At 41.9% G+C, this 22,252-nt stretch overlaps 1 protein-coding gene across 6 annotated transcripts in view; it reads left to right on the top strand.

Annotated features, from left to right (window-relative positions):
• The window catches only part of ARHGAP26 (Rho GTPase activating protein 26), a 473,317-nt gene that overhangs the window by 250,886 nt on the left and 200,179 nt on the right, over window positions 1-22,252 (top strand). For all 6 annotated transcript variants that reach the window (XM_024994422.2, XM_024994425.2, NM_001205522.1 and 3 more), the window contains exon 12: window positions 11,286-11,322. In XM_024994422.2, the coding sequence (XP_024850190.1) occupies window positions 11,286-11,322 (37 nt within the window). The remainder of the gene's footprint in view (window positions 1-11,285; window positions 11,323-22,252) is intronic.

The following is a 22,252-nucleotide window of genomic DNA, read 5'->3' on the forward strand; positions in this document are numbered from 1 at the left end:
TATATGCCCAGCCCTGTGTTAGAAGCTGGGTGATCCCCCATGAAAGTGTAAGGCAAAAGTATCCATTGGGGAGTTATTTGGAGATGAGAAATAATGAAAAATGCTAAGTTGTATCCTGAAGCATTAAATTCTATAGAGTAGGCTGTTCGAGCAGTGAGGAGTCAGAGAGAGGATATAGGAGGGAGGTCTGCAGCCGTTAAGTAAGGAAGGAACACTTCATGAAGGTAGAAGAAAGGGAAATGACATTTTTGAGCACTTTCAGGCACCGTGAAACTACTTCTAATTCTCCCATTACTCCCACAGATATTATTACTTAGCTGTACTTTAAGAAAAAAACAGGCTCAAATGTTAAATAACCATCTGAAGGTCCACAGCCAGAAAGGCCCATGGAACCAAGCCTTTATGCCAAGTCTCCAGGGCACACAGCCCATTCTGTCCACCACTCCACTTTGCCTCAACCACCTCCATTCCCCCTTGTTCTGGATTTCATCCAATTCTTGTACAGGTGAAAGAATGGGCTAACAATAATGAACGAGGCTGACTGTATCAGCCCAGGAATGCCCAGGGTTGCCTTCTGGATGAAACGGGGCTTAGTCTTATGTATGGGAATGACATTCAGCAAGCCTCCCTACTTCAGTGGACCAAGAAGAGCTCCTGCTGCTGCTAAGTCACTTCAGTCGTGTGCGACTCTGTGCAGCCCCTTAGACGGCAGCCCACCAGGCTCCCCGGTCCCTGGGATTCTCCAGGCAAGAACACTGGAGTGGCTTGCCATTTCCTTCTCCAGTGCATGAAAGTGAAAAGTGAATGTGAAGTCGTTCAGTCATGTCCGACCCTTAGCGACTCCATGGACTGCAGCCCACCAGGCTCCTCCGTCCATGGGATTTTCCAGGCAAGAGTACTAGAGTAGGGTGCCATTGCCTTCTCCAGAAGAACTCCTAACTGCCGGTTATTTTCGTCCAATTGAAATCTACTTTCCTGGAACTCCACCCTGACTTTCATCTCCATTCAGAGCAGTAAGTCTTCCCCTTCTTGGACATAATAGGTCCTTCAAGTATTTGAAGGACCAGTATTGTGATGTTTTGAAGTTTGTTCTCCAGCCAGAGCTGTGGTTTAGGGCAACGCATTTTCCAGGAGCAGTGTGTCAGATAGATCAGAGCAGAGAGAGAGGAGTCAGCAAGACCAGGGAGAAGGCCAGTGTTGAGATACAAATGAGAAGACACAGCCTGACATCGAGCAGTGAAAGAGAAGTGGGTATGAGGGATAGACTCAGGATGCAGGACAGTGATAAATCCTGGCACTGGCTGGATATGTGAAGTAGAAGGAAAGAGAAGGAAGGGGGAAAATCAAGGATGAATGAGATTACTTTGCCTCTCTACTGTGTTGTGTATTTTTCTTTGTTCTTCATTCAAGAGTTCCCTATAAAGCTTAATTAGGCTTTTCTCTCATTAGCCTTTTTTTTTTTTTTGCCAGAACTCTTGGCTGCAAGCAATAGAAACGCAATTAAAAAAAAAGAAGAATCTTGCTGGTTCACTTGTGGAGAGAGCAGGGATGACACTGAGCTACATCTCAGTAGGTCAGACAGTGCCCTTAAAGTCTGGCCTCCCTTCACATCGTCACTCCACTTTCCTTTGGCCTGTACTCAGTCTTTGTGTCTGTGGTGGCAGAGTCAGCTCCAGAAGCTCCAAGCATGTGTCCTGTTCTAACAAGGCCTCATTCCCTCTGGTGTAATAAAAAAAGTTTAAACACAAATCCTGTCGACTGCGTTTGGCCTGGGGAGAATCACACGCACACTGGGATACCAGGTCTGGATCCTCTGGCCACACCCAAAGATGGAATTAGGCTCAGCCCCCCACCCCCACTTCCTGCCCCAAACAGCAAGGACTTGGTGGTAGGGTGGCTCCCAAGGAAAATGAGGGCAGAATCCCTGGGCATAGAAAGCATGGGTACTGAGCAGAGGAAACAGGAGCAGATGTTCTGAGTACTTTGCTTCCCCCCTGGTGTTCCTGAGGAACTGCACAAGAGATACGCCCTTTTGGAGCCTTTAGTTCAAGCAGCAGAGGATGCTTGAATTAATGGAACAAAAAGTGTGTCTTTCTATTCATCATCATTGTCGTAGTCATGTTGAAGAGCAGGTGGTCACTTTTAGTCTGAGCAAGTCTACAGGAGTCAAAGACTATCCAGCTGACTTTGGGAGCACGGCCATTTTCCAGGAGAGTGCCTTCCTCCTAAGGTGCCTGTGTTGCATGGGGGAGGGAGCCTCAGCACCCTGAACGACAATAGCGCCTTCCTGGTGACGCCATGGACTAGCATTAGCAGCATTTGTGGTCAGTTGTTGGGTGTAGAGCTAGTATTCATCAGTGTGCTACAGAAAATGAATGACTCTGTGAAGGGTTTTGACAGCCTGAAGTTCAGCCAAGTAAGATAAGTCTGCCTTATATTGTCTCGTAATAAGACCTGAATTGTGTATTTCTCTTTCTTTCTAAGGTAAAGATTCATAGTGGATTTGCCAGGTGTTGAGAAGAAAGAGGCATACTCACCTGGCAGTGATAGATCTGGCTTACTTTCTGTCTGGTTGATCCATCAGTGCATTGTCCTCATTGCTTCAACTTGGACATAGTTAAAAAATCTACATCTCTTTTATTCCTCTACTCACAAACATTCATCCAGTCAATATTGAGTGGCCTACTGTATTCCCGTTACTAAACCTCTTTGCATGTAAGAGGGCAAGAGCAGGGTCTTCATGTTTGTTTAGGAACAAGTCACGGGGAAGAGCCCTCAGACATGTGTTTATTGGTTCACTTTTGAAAGAGCCTCCCTAAAACAGCAGATGCAGTACTCGTGGCAGTAGAAAGGGCAAGCCAGAGGAAGCACTGCCAGGTGAGAATTAGAAAAGCAGCAGCAGCCATTCTACTTCCTTCTCTGGCCACCTTCTGTCACTCGGACTGTGGTGACAAGAGGCATGTTTCTAGTGGGAGAAGGAGGAACCAATAGTAGCTCCCCAGCTCTGGCACCTTGAGTTCAGACATATCCTCATTTACTCCAAGCTCTTTAAACTGATTTTATCCCCATAGGCTTAGGATTCAAACCATTTTTTTCCATTATACTTTATTGCAGGGCATTTATATAGCTCCCTGTGCTATGCAGTGTCGGACCTTGTTGTTTTTCCTTTATGTATAGCAGTTTGTATCTGCTAATCCCAAACTCTCAGTTTATCCCCCTCACCCCCTTTCCCCTTTGGTAACTGTATGTTTGTTCTCTGTATCTTGAATCTGTTTCTCTTTTGTAAAGAAGTTAATTTGTGTCATATTTTAGGTTCCAGGCATATGTGATATCACATGCTATTTGTCTTTCTCTTTATGACTTACTTCACTTAGTATGATAATCTCTAAATGGATCTAGATGTTGCTGCAAATGCCATTATTTCATTCTTTTTTATGGCTGAGTAATATTCCATTGTAAATAGGTACCACATCTTACCCATTCACCTGTCAGTGGACATTAGATTGCTTCCATGTCTTGGCTATTGTAAATAGTGCTGTTATGAACTTGCGGTGCATATATCTTTTCAAATTAGAGTTTTCTCTAGATATACGCCCAGGAATGGGATTGCTAGATCGTATAGCAGCTCTATATTTTAGTTGCTGAAGAAACCTCCATGCTATTTTCCATACTGGCCGCATCAATTTACATTCTTACCAACACATATAGAAGGGTTCCCTTTTCTCCACACCCTTCCCAGCATTTGTTATTTGTAGATGTTTTTGTTTTTTTTTTAATTTAATTTTATTTTTAAACTTTACAATATTGTATTAGTTTTGCCAAATATCGAAATGAATCCGCCACAGATATACCCGCATTCCCCATCCTGAACCCTTTACCCTCCTCCCTCCCCTCCCCTCCCTCTGGGTCGTCCCAGTGCACCAGCCCCAAGCATCCAGTACCATGCATCGAACCTGGACTGGTGACTCGTTTCATACATGATATTATACATGTTTCAATGCTATTCTCCCAAATCTCCCCACCCTCTTCCTCTCCCTCAGAGTCCATAAGACTGATCTATACATCGGTGTCTCTTTTGCTGTCTCGTACACAGGGTTATTGTTACCATCTTTCTAAATTCCATATATAAGCGTTAGTATACTGTATTGGTGTTTTTCTTTCTGGCTTACTTCACTCTGTATAATAGGTTCCAGTTTCATCCATCTTAATAGAACTGATTAAATGTATTCTTTTTAATGGCTGAGTAATACTCCGTTGTGTGTATTTTAAATGATGGCCATTCTGACTTGTGTGAGGTGGTAACTCACTGTGGTTTTGATTTGCATTTCTCTAATAACTAGCAGTGATGAGCGTCTTTTCATGTGCCTTGTTGTTCGGTCCCTCAGTCATTTCCAACTCTTTGCAACCCCATGAACTGCAGCACGCCAGGCCTCCTTGTCCTTCACCATCTCCAGGAGCTTGCTCAAACTCATGTCCATTGACTCAGTGATGCCATTCAACCGTCTCATCTTCTGTTGTCCCCTTCTCTTGCCTTCAATCTTTTCCAGCATCAGGGTCTTTTCTATTGAGTCAGCTCTTGGCATCAGGTGGCCAAAGTATGTCTTCTTTGGAGAAATGTCTATTTCTCTTCTTTTCTAAATATCTTCTGCCCATTTTTCATTTGGGTTGGTTTTTTGTTGTAGTTGTTATGGAATTGTTTGAGCTGTCTGTATATTTTGTAAATTAAGCCCTTGTCAGTTATGAATATCTTCTCTCATAGGTTGTCTTTCCATTTTGTTAATGGTTTCCTTTGTTGTACAAGCTTGTAAGTTTGACAAACTGACTCAATGGGTATGAATTTGAGCAAATGCCAGGAGATGGTGAAGGACAGGGAAGCCTGGCATGCTGCAGTCCATAAGGTTGCAAAGAATCAGACGTGACTTAGTGACTGAATAACAAATGAGTTTGAGTAGGTCCCATTTGTTTATTTATTTATTTTTGCTTTTATTTCTTTTGCCTTGGAAGGCTGACCTATGAAAACATTTATATGAGAAGAGAGGGTCTCCTGGATGCAAAAATTCATGTCCATTATTGGTTGGTGGTGCACAAATGAGGGGTATCTTACTAGTAACTTCTCGTGGGTGTTACTGAAAGTCCCTATGTTAAGCCTGTTTAAATTCAAATGTGGTGCTCTGCTCACAGATCTGTCTACCGCACCATCCTGGGCACTGCTGCTAGTTCTCTCTGTGCTGTTAGCTTTTGTGAAGGATATTTTTTGAGCATCCCAAAGTGTCTCCAGCTGGTTGTGGTTTTCAGTTACTGCCATACTTGTATTAATTGGAAGTTTATAGAATTACTGTTATGTTTAAATTGGGTGGAAATTCTGTTCTTACATAATGGTTGTGTTGTTGCCATTTTAATTACTCCTTAGCTTCTTTTGAGTTCTTTGTTGATTGCCAAACTTTTTTTTTTCCATTGGACTGGGTGGAGGAGTCGTATGAAGTTGTGATTGAATACAAATCTAGACTAGAAAGCTCTCCCACTTGTTGGCTTTTGTAACTTTTGGAAACTTATTTATCTACATGATGGTATAAAGTGGAGGAAGTAGTAGTACCCCATAAACTTGAGGATGAAATAAAATAATTCATGTAAATGCTGTGTGTGGTGTCTGGCACATAATTGGTGGTGAAAAAGTGTGGTACTGAGTAGTTACTTTTATGTTTGATGTTTTAAAAAACATCGACAACTATTGCTCAGCAAGTTGACTTTAGATGGTCTCCTTTCCTTTAGTCCTTTAATTAGCTTCATTTGGTTAAATTGCATGGCTAATGAGGTCACTGTCACTGTATCCCTCAAACCACAGACCTGTGCTTAGCCATTTATCCCATAGAGGATAAGTCTGAAGAGAAGGAAAGGGGAAGGGTGGTGATGGCGATGAAAGACCATCTTTACAGAATGCTCTCTATGGGCCATAGAATTTGTATTCTAGCCTCTATGTTAAATGTTTTCTATCTGTTGTCTTATTTAATTTTCACAATGACCCTAAGAGACAGGGAATATTAATGTCCCTCTTTTAGACTAGGTAAGACTGAGGTTTAGAGATGTGAAGTGACTGAACTCTATAGCTGGTAACTGGTAGAGCTGGGCTTTGAACCTAAGCAGCATATGAGCATAAATCTGTCACCCCTGACAGTTTAAAAGAGCAAGCCCTAGTGATGGTGGATCCATTGTGTCACAAGAGAGGAGGGACAAAAATTGTCTCTGATGGTGTAGAGGCAGCTTGGGCAATGTTTGGGAGTATGGGCAGGTAGTTCTGTTTTGTATTTCTCCACATGGACACGTAAGAGGAACCGCCTGATGGGAGGGGTTTAGATGTTCCGAGCTACTTGGAAGAGACCTGAGAAGGACAAAGCTTAAATGTGAATTCACATGCAGCTGAGATGGGAACAGCAATTTTAAGTGAATTTGTCCATGAACCTATTTCTCCAGCACTTTCCTTTTGTGCAGATTTTGATCCAAAATGTGATGTGGCCAAGTGTTAATGCAGCTGTGTGTCAGAGGGAAAAGTGAGATTGCTTTGTCTAATTCTTGCTTTACTTATGCCTTTAATTTATAAGTTAAAAAATTTCTGTGCTTTTCTTGGTAAGGCCTGGATAATGGTGATAAAGGACAGCTGTGAAAAAATTCTGGGAACCCAAAAAACTCTGCTCTCTTAATTCTCTAGGGACACGTAAATTGAATTGGCTCATCATTGAACAGAACTGATTGCAAAATCACGTCTTAATGCAATAGGAGCATATGAAGGCTTTCCTCACCCTCCTTTGATTTAATTAAATTGTATTCCCACTGTAGCTTCTGGGTGAGGTCTCAAAGAATTGCAGTATCCTGTGATTTGTATCAAAGACCTACTTTCCTGCCCTGGTGTTTATCTTCAGAATTGAGCCCTGTGGTTCAAAGAATATGAAGTGTTACTTCTGGGTTAGATGTCAGCTGGTCACATGGGTTAGTGGTGAATGCTTCAGGCTGAAATCAAAAGGCAATTCCCAATTTCATTTTCTGACTCATGGCAAATTCTTTATGCCAGTGACTCACCTTCCCTAGCTGCCCATGATGTCTTATCACCTTCATCATCATCATCATCATCATCATGTCTTATGTATCATGTGGTTAGTTATTAAGAGTTTGGGCTTTGGAGACAGACTGTAGGAGTTCTGTCTGGATTCTGCCCAATTCCAGCTGCCTAACCTTGAGCAAATGACCTAACCTCTCTAATGCCTCCGTTTTCTCATCTATATGTCAGGAATAATTAGGTTGGTGTGAGGACTAAACAAGATAATGCATTTTAGAGTGCTCAGAGTGGTGTCTGACATATGATAAGTCTTTTGTCATCATCCTTTGTATTAAATCCATTATTGCTATTGTAATTACTTTATAATGAATCTCAGGTGGACCCTCATAACATAAAGTAAATCTGTAGTTTGTATTCTCTAGAAGTGTACACTTGAAAACAAATATTCAGTGGTATGGATATTTAACAAATCCTCATGTACAGGGAGAAGGCAATGCCACCCCACACCAGTACTCTTGCCTGGAAAATCCCATGGCAGAGGAGCCTGGTGGGCTGTAGTCCATGGGGTCGTGAAGAGTCAGACACGACTGAGCGACTTCACTTTCACTTTCCACTTTCATGCATTGGAGAAGGAAATGGCAAGCCACTCCAGTGTTCTTGCCTGGAGAATCCCAGGGACGGGGGAGCCTGGTGGGCTGCCATCTCTGGGGTCGCACAGAGTCACACACGACTGAAGCGACTTAGCAGCAGCAGCAGCAGGTACAGAGTTCAGCTGAAACTAGTGCATCCCTGAGTGAAAGCACTATGGAAAGCCAGAGGGCCAAAAGAGGCTTAACTATGGGGGCCAGGCTTTAGAGCACTCTGGCTAAGCAGGATGGATGGACTTTAGCTTAAGTTGGGTTGTTGTGTTCGTGTGTTGTGATTCATTCTTCCTTGGAGTCATAACTCAGGAATTGTTGAGTGACTCATGTCACCTTGAATTGGTCCTGGAGAGTTGAATTCTATCCTTTTAAGACATAGTCTCTTAGAGATTTACTTGAAGGCATACGAACCTGAGATAACTCTACTAATCAATCCTAAGGCAGAAGCCGCTGCCAAAGGGACCTTTTAGTTGGGGAAATTGCCCTTGTCTCTGAACCTCAGTCTGGCACTAGTGGGCAACTGTGAGATCTCACGGTTTTCCCAGAACAGACTGAGCATTTCTGAAGGGGTGAATTGCATGCCCTTTGCTTCTGCTGGAATGGAAGGTACTTATAAACCATAGGCTACTAGTACAGCTTGGTAGTTGTGTGCATTTGCCACTGCCTAGGAAAGTAAAGGACAATTGGAACCTCCCTGCAGGAGCAAGATAGACCAGTACACCACCTTCCAGCTCTCTGTCCTTGGATAAACTGTGTAACCTCTCTGGCCTCCAGTTACACGTCCATAAGATGCAAACAACACTAGTGGCTAATCCACAAGGTGGTTAAAAAGATTTGATGATGTCATGCATGGCACTTGGTAAGTGCCAGTGAACAAAGCCATTTCCACTTAGCGATGTTCCCATACCACCATCCAGCCTGTGTGATGATGAGGCTGCTTCCCTACCCGGACCTTCCTTGTCGGGCCATGTAGTCATGCTGTTCTGGCAGGCATGGTTTGTTAGCTTCATTTCAAACTCGTTCTCTTTGGTTCATTTACCCAAACCAGACAGAGATTAATGGCCTGCCTTCAAAGTACCAGGCGGCACATGTTCCTGGCACCTTTGGCTCATTGATTGCGACTCTGCAGTTTGGGGAATACCTCAGTGTTCTAGGCAGGGGCCTCCTGAGCCCTAGGAGACATTTAAAGGAAAGTAATTTGGTGCAAATTCACCTCCTAATTAAGGAGGGCTGAAAGCCCTGTTTTGTTTTGCTATTCCTTCTGGCCAGTTAGAAACAGGAGCAGGATTCTCTGGAATAGAATGTGTGAATTTATTGGGAGGAATGAAGTGAGCAGGGATGGCCAGAAAAAGTACTTGCCCAAGCATGGTCTCTTCCCCTGTGTTTGCCTTAGCTACCTGTCCAACTGTAGTGCACGCCATTGACTGTGGGTCTCTGGTCTGACCTGTACCCATTTGGCTCTGCAGGATTGTGTTTCTGCTTCTCTCTTTGCCCCATTCTTATCTCCTCTGGTCTGAGGCCTTTTCATTCATCAGACAGTGGTGCTTGAAATATAGAAACCCCTTTTATCCTCATCTTTCTGACCTTCAGTATGTGCCTGTATCTTTGTACAATCTTTGAGAAATGAATAATAATCATAAAATGGGAGATTTGTCAAATTATCTGTTTGACCATACAAAGACCTTCTTGGCTGACTCCTTCAGGTTATAGATGGGGCAGCTGAGATGCAGAGAGGGTGAGAGACTTACCCAGTGACGCAAGGCAACTGGGGGCCATGTTGGAATTATTGTTTAGCTCTTGACCAGCAGTATCAGTATCAGTCTCACCGATACTTACTAGCAGATAAGAAGCCCCCTTAGGATATCATGGCTCTCTTTTCAGAGTTGCTTGGCTCTGTTTCTCTAAGGGCTAAATAAGTGGTTCTCAACCAACAGTGACCATTACAATCACTGGAAATATCCTTTTTTTTTTTTTTTTTTGTTATCACCAACTTCATCCTATGCCTTTTCATATCTATAGGATCATAAGCACCAAAGAAAGATTTTGGAGCTATGATTTTTTCCCCCTAAATCAGAGGTTTTATCATCTTACTTAATAATGTCAGCATATCAGGGATTGGCAAACCCTGCCCTGCAGGCCAAATCCAACTGGCTACCTGTTTTTTGTAGCCCATGAGCTCAACATGGTATTTATAAGTGAACATTTGCTATTGACTCAGTGATAGGAAACACTCTGAAATCTATTTAAGCTAAATGCTATCCTCCCTCTATAAAAATTCTGTTTTTCTCATTAGTCTTATCTGTATTTCAGAAAGTTATACTCCTGAGAAAAGATACTCCCAATGGTTGTGATGGCCACTCTTACAGTTGAGAACCAGCTGTATAACCCCTGGAAGAACCAAGCCAAGCATCCCCCAAAAAGACAGCCATGAAACAATGATTGATTTTCCCTGCTAGGAATATTATACCTGTATTTTCAAAACTTACTCTATTTGAATTTTGTCAGGAAAAAATTGTGAAAATTTATGGTCTTTCTTGTTTTTCAAGTCCCTGTATCATCATTGGTTTGGCTTTTGCCTCTTAGCTCACAAAGCCTAGAATGTTTACCATCTAGTCCTTTGCAAGAAAAAGCTTGCCAACTCTTCCAGTGTGTCATTGTCTGTTTTATGTTGGGACGCATTCCCTTTTATGATTTGTATAAATCACTTAAGGATATTTTGTCGTAAAAGTAGTATGTTCTCCTTATAACATTTAAATTCGCAGTAAAAAGTTACTGGTCCCATTCCCCAGTGTTAACACTTAACAGTTTGTAATGTATCTTTGTCCAGACTTTGCCATGCACTAGCTGTGAGACCTTAGTTAACCTCTCTAGCCTCAAATTCTCCATCTGTGTATCAGTGATATTAACAGTTCTTACCCAACAGAATTGTTGCATAGATAATTTGAGATAATTCATGTGAATTGCTTAGCGCAGTTGCCTGCTGTGCAGTTAATGCTTAATGATTTGTAACTAATTAATTTTTTTCTCCCTTTTAGTTTATATACACGTATTAGCTTTTGTTTTTTTTTTTTAAGGAAGTATATGACTTTTTTTTTTTTAACAGTAAAGCTCCAGAGATGATTCTCTGAACAGGGAAAGTAAATATTGCTAAGTCTGCTGCTGCTAAGTTGCTTCAGTTGTGTCCGACTCTGTGTGACCCCATAGATGGCAGCCCACCAGGCTCCCCTGTCCCTGGGATTCTCCAGGCAAGAACACTGGAGTGGGTTGCCATTTCCTTCTCCAATGCATGAAAGTGAAAAGTGAAAGGAAAGTTGCTCAGTCGTGTCCAACTCTTAGTGACCCCATGGACTACAGCCCACCAGGCTCCTCTGTCCATAGGATTTTCCAGGCAAGAGTACTGGAGTGGGGTGCCCTCGCTTCTCCCGAAGTAAATATTAGGAAGTGAGTAATAATGGAAGAAATTTCCATTTGGGGGCCAGAAATTGCCTTCCATTTTCTAGCACACGGTAGACAAAAGGAGAATGTAATGGTTTTGTATAGTGAACCTGTTGGGTGGTATAAAATGCACACAAGTAAATGTTATTTCTGTTTTCCAGGTCTACAACTCAAACAAAGACAGCCAGAGCGAAGGGAGTAAGTATGTTGCTTAGACACTTTTCCTACAGCTGGGTGTGGGCCTGGGCCTGGTGAAGTTGCCATTCTGGGGAAGAACCACCAGGAGGTGCTGTGGGCACATTGGGTTGGCCCCATTCCCCCAGTGCAGTCTGAGCTGCTTCTGCCCAAATATACCATGTCAGGAGGGTCGATGAGCCTGAGGGGCATGGCTGTGATGACATCTTGCACTGTATAACCCTTCACACTGTGCAAAGAATTTTTATGTACATTATCTCAGTTAATCCTGTGTTGTCTTAAGAATGTAGCTCCAGTCACCACTTAAAAGTCACTTAATCCAATAATACCCAGCTCCCCCAGCACCCTGTCCAGAACTGACTTTGCCTCCCACACAGTCTCGCTCAGAGGCCTGAAGAGGCAAGAACCATCTTAGTGATCACTTAGTAACTAACTCTGTGTTCCTTGTTGCTGCTCTGGAGAGTTATGAGTGGAGACGGTGAACTCTGTAATAATATTCCGTTTTGATGGGAGTGACCCTGGGCAGCCTCTGTAGCATTATACAGCACGTTTCCCCTACCACTGGCTCTGAGTACTCTGGTTAATTGTGGTTTCCAAGGGTACCTGTAACCTTGTAAAGATGATGGGATTAAAATGGAACTGCTTTTGCTAAGTGTTTAGGCTGATTATCTACTTGGTGCATAGGGGAAAAAACACATTCCTTCCACGTTGCTACCAGAGTACAAAGGAAATTCTGTCCCCTTGCCTCAGATTTGCTTTTGTAAAATCCATTTGGAAAAAGATTCCAAGGTAGCCCTCCCATGAATTCTAGTATTGTCAGAAAAGTCAGTAAAACAGTGCCTCTTCTTGTGGACAAAAGGATGAGCCATTTTATGTATGTGTGAAATCCATTATGGAGCAGAGATTTTCCTTCTTTCATTCTTTCCAAAATACAGATTTTTATCAGAAGTTTTAAAATATTAAGTAATTTGGAATGGTTGCTGTTGGTAAGTTCAGAGGCTTTAGGGGAGGAAAACTATTTTTTGTTGTTTCTTTTTTCCCCTCAGGAATTGAACAAGGGAAATTTTTTTTCAAGTAAATATTCAAAGAAACAGGTCATTTTTTCCCCCTCTGTATCAGGTGGGATTGCTTTAGAATATCTGAAATCAACTCTGGCTAACTTGTCCTAAAATAGCCATAGCAAAAACAATATTAAAAACAATGAAGGAATATAGAAGTCCTCAGAGTAATTCAAAGTAAGGTAGGAAGAGCTGAAGAACCAAGGCTTGAAAGCCGGACAGTTCTGGGGACCTGAGAACCAACGGGAAAGGGTCCTCTGGATGATACTTGCAGGATCATAAAGCCCATAGAATTTTTCAGTCCTTGCCTCACTCTTTTGAAGGTCCAGATTCCCAGGAAAGATAGCATCAAGATGGTCTTGCTTTGGCCCACCCAGAGGATAGCAACGCACCTTGATAGATGGTTTCAAAAGTGCTCATAAAATGAGAGCATGGTGGTTTACCTGCAGGGAGATCAGCGAACCCCCGGGACAGGAGAGGGTAGATGCCATGCAGGCTGAAATAGGAGATGCCCACCCCACGGCCCAGCCTACAACCCATGTCTGTTATAAAGGACCTAGAACTGTGGGGGTTGAGACATATATGAATGGAGAACCACCCCTGCTCCCGCCCCCAGACCAGAAGCTGGCCTGTAACTTTTGACCTACAAACCTGCTTGTCTCTCCTTGAGATAAGTGCCAATAGATATGACAGATGACCAGGATTCTGCTGGTGGGCATGCCAGCTGGTTGTACCATTCTGTAAGGCCTTTAGGACATAGGTACCAGAAGCCTTTAAAAAGTAAACATCTTTTGATTGATGTGTACACACTGTTGTATTTAAAATGGGCAACCAACAGATCAGATCAGATCAGATCAATCCCTCAGTCGTGTCTGATTCTTTGTGACCCCATGAATCGCAGTACGCCAGGCCTCCCTGTCCATCACCAACTCCCGGAGTTCACTGAGACTCATGTCCATTGAGTCAGTGAAGCAATCCAGCCACCTCATCCTCTGTCGTCCCCTTCTCCTCCTCCCCCCAATCCCTCCCAGCATCAGAGTCTTTTCCAATGAGTCAACTCTTCGCATGAGGTGGCCAAAGTACTGGAGTTTCAGCTTCAGCATCATTCCTTCCAAAGAAATCCCAGGGCTGATCTCCTTCAGAATGGACTGGTTGGATCTCCTTGCAGTCCAAGGGACTCTCAAGAGTGTTATCCAACACCACAGTTCAAAAGCATCAATTCTTTGGCACTCAGCCTTCTTCACAGTCCAACTCTCACATCCATACATGACCACTGGAAAAACCATAGCCTTGACTAGATGAACCTTTGTTGGCAAAGTAATGTCTCTGCTTTTGAATATGCTATCTAGGTTGGTCATAACTTTCCTTCCAAGGAGTAAGCATCTTTTAATTTCATGGCTGCAGTCACCATCTGCAGTGATTTTGGAGCCCAGAAAAATAAAGTCTGACACTGTTTCCACTGTTTCCCCATCTATTTCCCATGAAGTTGTGGGACCGGATGCCATGATCTTTGTTTTCTGAATTATGAGCTTTAAGCCAACTTTTTCACTCTCCACTTTCACTTTCATCAAGAGGCTTTTGAGTTCCTCTTCACTTTTTGCCATAAGGGTGGTGTCATCTGCATATCTGAGGTTATTGATATTTCTCCCGGCAATCTTGATTCCAGTTTGTGTTTCTTCCAGTCCAGCGTTTCTCATGATGTACTCTGCATATAAGTTAAATAAGCAGGGTGACAATATACGGCCTTGATGAACTCCTTTTCCTATTTGGAACCAGTCCGTTGTTCCATGTCCAGTTCTAACTGTTGCTTCCTGACCTGCATACAAATTTCTCAAGAGGCAGATCAGGTGTTGTGGTATTCCCATCTCTTTAGAATTTTCCACAGTTTATTGTGATCCACACAGTCAAAGGCTTTGGCATAGTCAATAAAGCAGAAATAGATGTTCTGGAACTCTCTTGTTTTTTCCATGATCCAGCGTATGTTGGCAATTTGATCTCTGGTTCCTCTGCCTTTCTAAAACCAGCTTGAACATCAGGAATTTCACAGTTCACATATTGCTGAAGCCTGGCTTGGAGAATTTTGAGCATTACTTTACTAGCGTGTGAGATGAGTGCAACTGTACGGTAGTTTGAGCATTCTTTGGCATTGCCTTTCTTTGGGATTGGAATGAAAACTGACCTTTTCCAGTCCTGTGGCCACTGCTGAGTTTTCCAAATTTGCTGGCATATTGAGTGCAGCACTTTCACAGCATCATCCTTCAGGATTTGGAATAGCTCAACTGGAATTCCATCACCTCCACTAGCTTTGTTCATAGTGAAGCTTTCTAAGGCCCACTTAACTTCACATTCCAGGATGTCTGGCTCTAGGTCAGTGATCACACCATCGTGATTATCTGGGTCATGAAGATCTTTTTTGTACAGTTCTTCTGTGTATTCTTGCCATCTCTTCTTAATATCTTCTGCTTCTGTTAGGTCCATACCATTTCTGTCCTTCGAGCTCATCTTTGCATGAAATGTTCCTTTGGTATCTCTCATTTTCTTGAAGAGATCCCTAGTCTTTTCCATTCTGTTGTTTTCCTCTATTTCTTTGCATTGATCGTTGAAGAAGGCTTTCTTATCTCTTCTTGCTATTCTTTGGAACTCTGCATTCAGATGTTTATATCTTTCCTTTTCTTCTTTGCCTTTCGCTTCTCTTCTTTTCACAGCTATTTGTAAGGCCTTCCCAGACAGCCATTTTGCTTTTTTGCATTTCTTTTCTATGGGAATGGTCTTGATCCCTGTCTCCTGTACAGTGTCACAAACCTCATTCCATAGATCATCAGGCACTCTATCTATCAGATCTAGGCCCTTAAATCTATTTCTCACTTCCACTGTATAATCATAAGGGATTTGATTTAGGTCATACCTGAATGGTCTAGTGGTTTTCCCTACTTTTTTCAATTTCAGTCTGAATTTGGCAATAAGGAGTTCATGGTCAGAGCCACAGTCAGCTCCTGATCTTGTTTTTGCTGACTGTATAGAGCTTCTCCATCTTTGGCTGCAAAGAATATAATCAATCTGATTTCGGTGTTGACCATCTGGTGATGTCCATGTGTAGAGTCTTCTCTTGTGTTGTTGGAAGAGGGTGTTTGTTATGACCAGTGTGTTCTCTTGGCAAAATTCTATTAGTCTTTGCCCTGCTTCATTCCGTATTCCAAGGCCAAATTTGCCTGTTACTCCAGGTGTTTCTTGACTTCCTGCTTTTGCATTCCAGTCCCCTATAATGAAAAGGACATCTTTTTTGGGTGTTAGTTCTAGAAGGTCTTGTAGGTCTTCATAGAACCGTTCAACTTCAGCTTCTTCAGTGTTACTGGTTGGGGCATAGACTTGTATTACTGTGATATTGAATGGTTTGCCTTGGAAACGAACAGAGATCATTCTGTCGTTTTTGAGATTGCATCCAAGTACTGCATTTCAGACTCTTTTGTTGACCATGATGGCCACTCCATTTCTTCTGAGGGATTCCTGCCCGCAGTAGTAGATATAATGGTCATCTGAGTTAAATTCACCCATTCCAGTCCATTTCAGTTCGCTGATTCCTAGAATGTCGACATTCACTCTTGCCATCTCTTGTTTGACCACTTCCAATTTGCCTTGATTCATGGACCTGACATTCCAGGTTCCTATGCAATATTGCTCTTGACAGCATCGGACCTTGCTTCTATCACCAGTCACATCCACAGCTGGGTATTGTTTTTGCTTTGGCTCCATCCCTTCATTCTTTCTGGAGTTATTTCTCAGAGGGCAAACACACTGAAACCATACTCACAGAAAACTAGTCAATCTAATCACACTAGGACCACAGCCTTGTCTAACTCAATGAAACTAAGCCATGCCTGTGAGGCAACCCAAGACGGGCGGGTCATGGTGGAGAGATCTGACAGAATGTGGTCCACTGGAGAAGGGAATGGCAAACCACTTCAGTATTCTTGCCTTGAGAACCCCATGAACAGTATGAACAGTATGAAAAGGGCAACCAACAAGAACCTACTATATAGCACAGGGAACTCTGCTTAATATTATATAACAACCTAAATGGTAAAAGAGTTTGGAAAAGAATTCAAACATCTCCTGCATTGGCAAGTGGGTTCTTTACCAGTAGCACCACCTAGGAAGCCCAAAGAATATATGCTGAAAAAGAATGGACGCATGTATATGTATAACTTAACCCTTTACTGTAAACCTCAGCACTGTACTATGCAGTGTACTCCCCAGGACACAGTTTACTGTACAAACTAACATGGCATTGTTAATCGACTATGTGCTATGCTGTGCTTAGTCACTCAGTCGTGTCTGACTCTTTGCGACCCCATGAAGTATAGCCTGCCAGGCTCCTCTGTCCATGGAAATTCTCCAGGCAAGAATGCTGCAGTGGGTTGCCATGCCCTCCTCCAGGGGATCTTCTTAACCCAGGGGTTGAACCCAGGTCTCCCACATTGCAGGCGGATTCTTTACCATTTGAGCCACCAGAGAAGCCCTGCTGCTGCTGCTGCTAAGTCGCTTCAGTTGTGTCCGACTGTGTGCGACCCCATAGACGGCAGCCCACCAGGCTTCCCGTCCCTGGGATTCTCCAGGCAAGAGTACTGGAGTGGGTTGCCATTTCCTTCTCCAATGCGTGAAAGTGAAGTCGCTCGGTCGTGTCCGACTCTTAGCGACCCTGTGAACTGCAGCCCACCAGTCTCCTCCATCCATGGGATTTTCCAGGCAAGAGTACTGGAGTGGGATGCCATTGCTTTCTCTGAGAGAAGCCTTATACCCCAATATAAAATAAGTTAAAAAGAAAAAGAAAAACTCACCAAGTATTAATAATAATAAAAAAAAAAGTAAATATCGTTTGACCTAGTGATTTGTCCTAAAGAATAGATTGGAGCACAAAGATGTTTCTGTTAAAAAAAAAAAAAAGTTCACCAGAGCATTGATAATAATAGGTGAAGAACTAGAAACAATCCAAATGTTCAGTAGAAAGTTTATTAAAAGTATCATAGAATACTATGTAGCCTTTAAAAAGAATGAGAGACCATATGTAAAATAGATAGCCAACGGGAATTTGCTGTATGGCTCAGGAAACTCAAACAGGGTCTCTGTATCAACCTAGAGGGGTGAAGGGTGGAATGGGGAAGGAGATGGGAGGGAGGTTCAGAAGGGAGGGGATATATGTATACCTATGACTGATTCATGTTGAAGTTTGACAGAAAACAGCAAAATTCTATAAAGCAATTATCATTCAATAAAAAAATAAAATTAAAAACAAACATTTAAACCCCCCCAAAAAAGAAAAAGAATGAGAGAGATCTTGATATATTTGCAGAAGCAGTGTCCCCCATATACTGTTCATTGAGCTTTTGAAAATTCAGATCATGGAATGGTGCATTTATTAAAATTATTTGACTTGTCTAGATATATTGATAGAAAAAAAGTCTGGAAATACATTTGTCAGCAAGCTGTTACTCAGGATAGAGGATGCTGCTGCTGCATCTGAAGTTGCTTCAGTCGTGTCTGACTCTGTGCAACCCCATAAACTGCAGCCCACCAGGATTCTCCATCCCTGGGATTCTCCAGGCAAGAACACTGGAGTGGGTTGCCATTTCCTTCTCCAGTTCATGAAAGTGAAAAGTGAAAGTGAAGTCACTCAGTCGTGTCCAACTCTTAGTGACCCTCTGGGCTGTAGCCTACCAGGCTTCTCCATCCATGGGATTTTCCAGGCAAGAGTACTAGAGTGGGGTGCCATTGCCTTCTCTGCAGGATAGAGGATAGGTTACTACAAGATGCTGACCTTCTACTTTAAATATTCTTTAGACTTTCAATTGTCAACAGAGGGTATATGTTTTATAATAATAGCTATTAATAGGTAGCATTTATCAGTTGCTTACAGTTTTTCACCGTTTTTTCTGCACATTAGCTCATTTAATGCTCACAGTGCTGGGTGAGGTAGGTGCTCTTGACCTACTTTGTAGATTAGGAAGTTGAGGTTGGTAAACTCGGGAGATGTAATTTAATCTGAGTGCTGTCTGACTCTAATGTCTTTGCTGTTAACCACAAAAGATTTTCTACCTCCCTAGGAAAAGGGCAATGCAGAAAGTTCCATTTTGGGAAACACAGACACTTGAACATTTTGCTTTTGGCATCCTGTCACCCACAGGGCACAGAGAGTTGGCTGCCTCGAGTCTCTGATGATTCCTCAGTTGCTTACCCTTTCATTTAGGAAGTGGGAGAGAAAAAGATATTAAACATATTGACCACTTTTTCAGGAGCACTTTTCACAGAAACTATTTTTCTAGGGTATTGCTATCCTAAGAGATGTTCTGTTCATTAATTTCCAAGCTGGCAAAACCAGAGGAGTGTTCTGGACTGGTGCTTTCTCCCGTCCTTTGACATTAGGATCCCCTCTTCCCATCACACAGGCCTTGGCCTCACCTCGCCTCGCCTCCTCTCCAGAGTGCTGTCCCTTTCTTTTTCCTCCTGGCAGTAATTTGCAGCTTCACTGCACACCCACTATAGCACTCATCGCCACAGGAAGCACTATTGCCCAGGGTCTGGTTGTTCTGCAAGTGTTTATAGGACCATCAAAACTTTTTTAAAGGAAAAAAGTCAGTCTGACAGGAGTTTAAGAGCTGGACATCGTGCTTTTCACCTCTGATAGCCAACTTCCAAATGTCTAGTATTTTCCTTTATAGAATATATTTTGGTGGGAGTTTGAGTGCCAACATTTTAATCACAGAACCAGAATGTTTGAAGAGACAGGTAGCAAAAGGGAATTCCTTTGGGGACAGGGCTGAATTTGTTGCTTTTTCTCTTGAAGTTTCTCTCAGGCCTTACTGTGTCTGTGGGATATAAAACAGGGCCATACATAATGTCTGGCAGCTGCTGGTACTTTCCAGGTGGCCCGGTGCCAGGGAGAGGTTGCCAGCAGACAAATATATGCACCTTTCTTTGCAGAGCCTTTCCCCCCTCCTCTTTCTTCTCTTTTTGGATCTCAGGTACAGAGAGAACGATTTAATCATTCTCCCAGATTTGTCGTGCATGACCCCTCCCTCCCTCCCTCCCTTCCTTCCCTCCTCCCTTCCCTCCTTCGTGTGTTCACTCACTCATTCCCTTGGAATTCTTTTCCCACCTCCTATTCCTGTCCTCCCTCACACTGTTCTATTGTATATCTTTAAAGTGTATTCTTGGACAGTCAGTCTCTTACCTACCTGTGTTTTAAGTTATACAAGCGTTTGTTGTGTTCTGTTTCCTGCCCTGCTCCTCCAGTGTTGTGTTGGGAGCCGCTCATATTCCTCTGTGTACTTACAGTGGCTTCTGTCTGCTGCATGCTCCACAGTGTGTAGCACTGGGCAGAGATGCCCTCCCACTCTTCATCACCATTACCGTACCGCAGTGGACATCTTCGTACAGGTCCCCTTGTGTGAGAATCTCCTTGGGGTTTACCCTCCCGGAGAGTTGCTGGTCAGTCAGAGGGTGTGTGTGTGTGTACTTGGTTTGAAGGAAGGCTCTCACCTTTGTGACCTAGAGTAAGTAGCCTGTTCACAGTTCCCCCAGCCCAGTGTTTCCATTTCCTCATTCCTGTCAGCTATTGCCATTATATTCAGCTTTGTAATTTTTTACCAGTCTAGTAGATATAAAATGGTAGCTCATTGTTGTCTTAATTTGTACTTCTCTGATAACTGATGAGTTTACTGGGTATCCTCTTCTGCTTTTTGCCTATTTGTGTCCTTTGCCCATTTTTCTATTGCAGTTACCATTTTTTATTGATGATTTATAAAATTCCTTCTATAGTCTAGATATTAATTCCTTGTTGTAGATTTTAAATATATCTTCCTATTTTGCCATCTGACATTTGATATTATGTTTGATATCTTTCTTTGAGTGTAAAGCTTTACTTTTTATAAATTTGATTTTTTTTTCCTTCTGGTTTGTGATTTTCAAGTTGTGTTTTGAAAAAGGCCTTCCTGACCCATGTTGCAAAGATGTGCACCTACACCTACATTTTCTTTGATTGACTTCATGATTTTGTCTTTCACACTTCGGTTTCTCCAGCTGATATCTATCTTTGTATATGGTGTTTCATAAGGATTCAATTTTGTTTTAAAAAGCCAGTTTTCCCAACAACATGTGTGAAGCTATCTATTCTCTCCCTCTTTTACTTGTGATACCAGCTTTCTTGTGTTTGCATATCTGAGCTCTGTCTCTGAGCTCTTTATTTCCTTGGCCTGATCTGTCTGTTCTTGTGCTAATACCTCTCTGATTTTAATATGATGACTTTGAGGCAAGTCTTAATATCTGGTAGTTTGAGTTTCCTCTCTTTGCTTTTCAACGGTTGACTTAGCTGATTGTGGACCTTTATCCTTCTACATAAAAATTTCCTCAAAAATTTGAAATTTTCATTTGGGATTGCATTGAAGTATACAGGTTAATTGGCAGAAAATTGACACTTAAAATATTAATAATGGTTTAGTCTTAAATGTTGTTTCTCATAGTATGCTTTACAAATAACAAATACTTTTTTAAATTGAAAATTTTTTATTGAAGGATAGTTGATTTACAGTACTATGTTAATTTCAGGTGTATAGCAAAGTGATTCAGTTTTATATATATGTATAAAACTGATATATATATATGTAATACATATATATATATATATACATACACACACACACACATAGTCTTTTTCAGATTCTTTAGGTTATAACTAAATACTGAATATAGTTCCCTGTGTATACAGTAAATTCTTATTGTTTATCTAGCCTGTATATAGTAGTATCCGTTAATCCCATACTCCTCTAATTTATCCTTCTCCAGCTTTCCCCTTTGGTAGCCATAATTTTGTTTTCTATGTCTGTGAGTCTGTTTCTGTTTCATAAATAAGTTCATTTGTATTATTTTTTAGATTCCATATGTAAGTGATATCATATAATATTTGTCTTTCTCTGGTTTACTTCACTTAGTGTGGTATTCTCTAGGTCTATTCATGTTGCTGCAAATAGCAGTATTTTTTAAATGGCTGAGTAATACTCCATTGTATATATGTACCACATCGTCTTTATCCATTCCTCTGTCAGTGGACATTCAGGTTGCTTCCATGTCTTGGCTATTGTAAACAGTGCTGCTGTGGACATTGAGGTACATAAATCTTTCTGAAATGGAGTTTTTGTCTTTCCTGGATAATCCTCAGGAGTGGGAATTTCTGGATCATATGGTAACTCTATTTTTAGTTTTATAAGGAACCTCCACAGTATTATCTGTAGTGGCTGCACCAATTTTCATTCCCACCAACACTGTAGGAAGGTTCCCTTTTCTCCACACCCTCTCCAGCATTTATTATTTGTAGAGTTTTTGATGATGGCCATTCTGACTGGTGTGAGATGATGCCTCATTGTAGTTTTGATTTGTATTTCTCTAATAATTAGTGACGTAGAGCATATTTTCATATACATCTTAACCATCTGTATCTCTTCTTTGGAGAAATTATGTCTTCTTTGGAGAAATGTCTATTTAGGTCTTCTGTCCCTCCTCCCTCCCCTCCCCTGGGCCCCGCCTTTTTTTTGCTATTGGGTTATATGAGCTGTTTGTGTATTTTGGAAATTTAGCCCTTGTAGGTCACATCATTGGCAAATATTTTCTTCTAGTCCATAGGTTGTCTTTTTGTTTTGTTTATCATTTCCTTGCTGTACAGAAGCTTGTGCATTTGATTAGGTCCTATTCATTTATTTTTGCTTTTGTTTCTTTTGTCTTGGGAAACTGACCTAAGAGATTATTGCTACAATTTATGTCAAAGAATGTTTTGCCTATGTTCTCTTCTAAGAGTTTTATGGTGTCATGTCTTTATATTTAAGTCTTTA

This window comes from Bos taurus, chromosome 7 (genome assembly GCF_002263795.3).
Source record: "Bos taurus isolate L1 Dominette 01449 registration number 42190680 breed Hereford chromosome 7, ARS-UCD2.0, whole genome shotgun sequence".
NCBI classification, from domain to species: Eukaryota; Metazoa; Chordata; class Mammalia; order Artiodactyla; family Bovidae; genus Bos; species Bos taurus.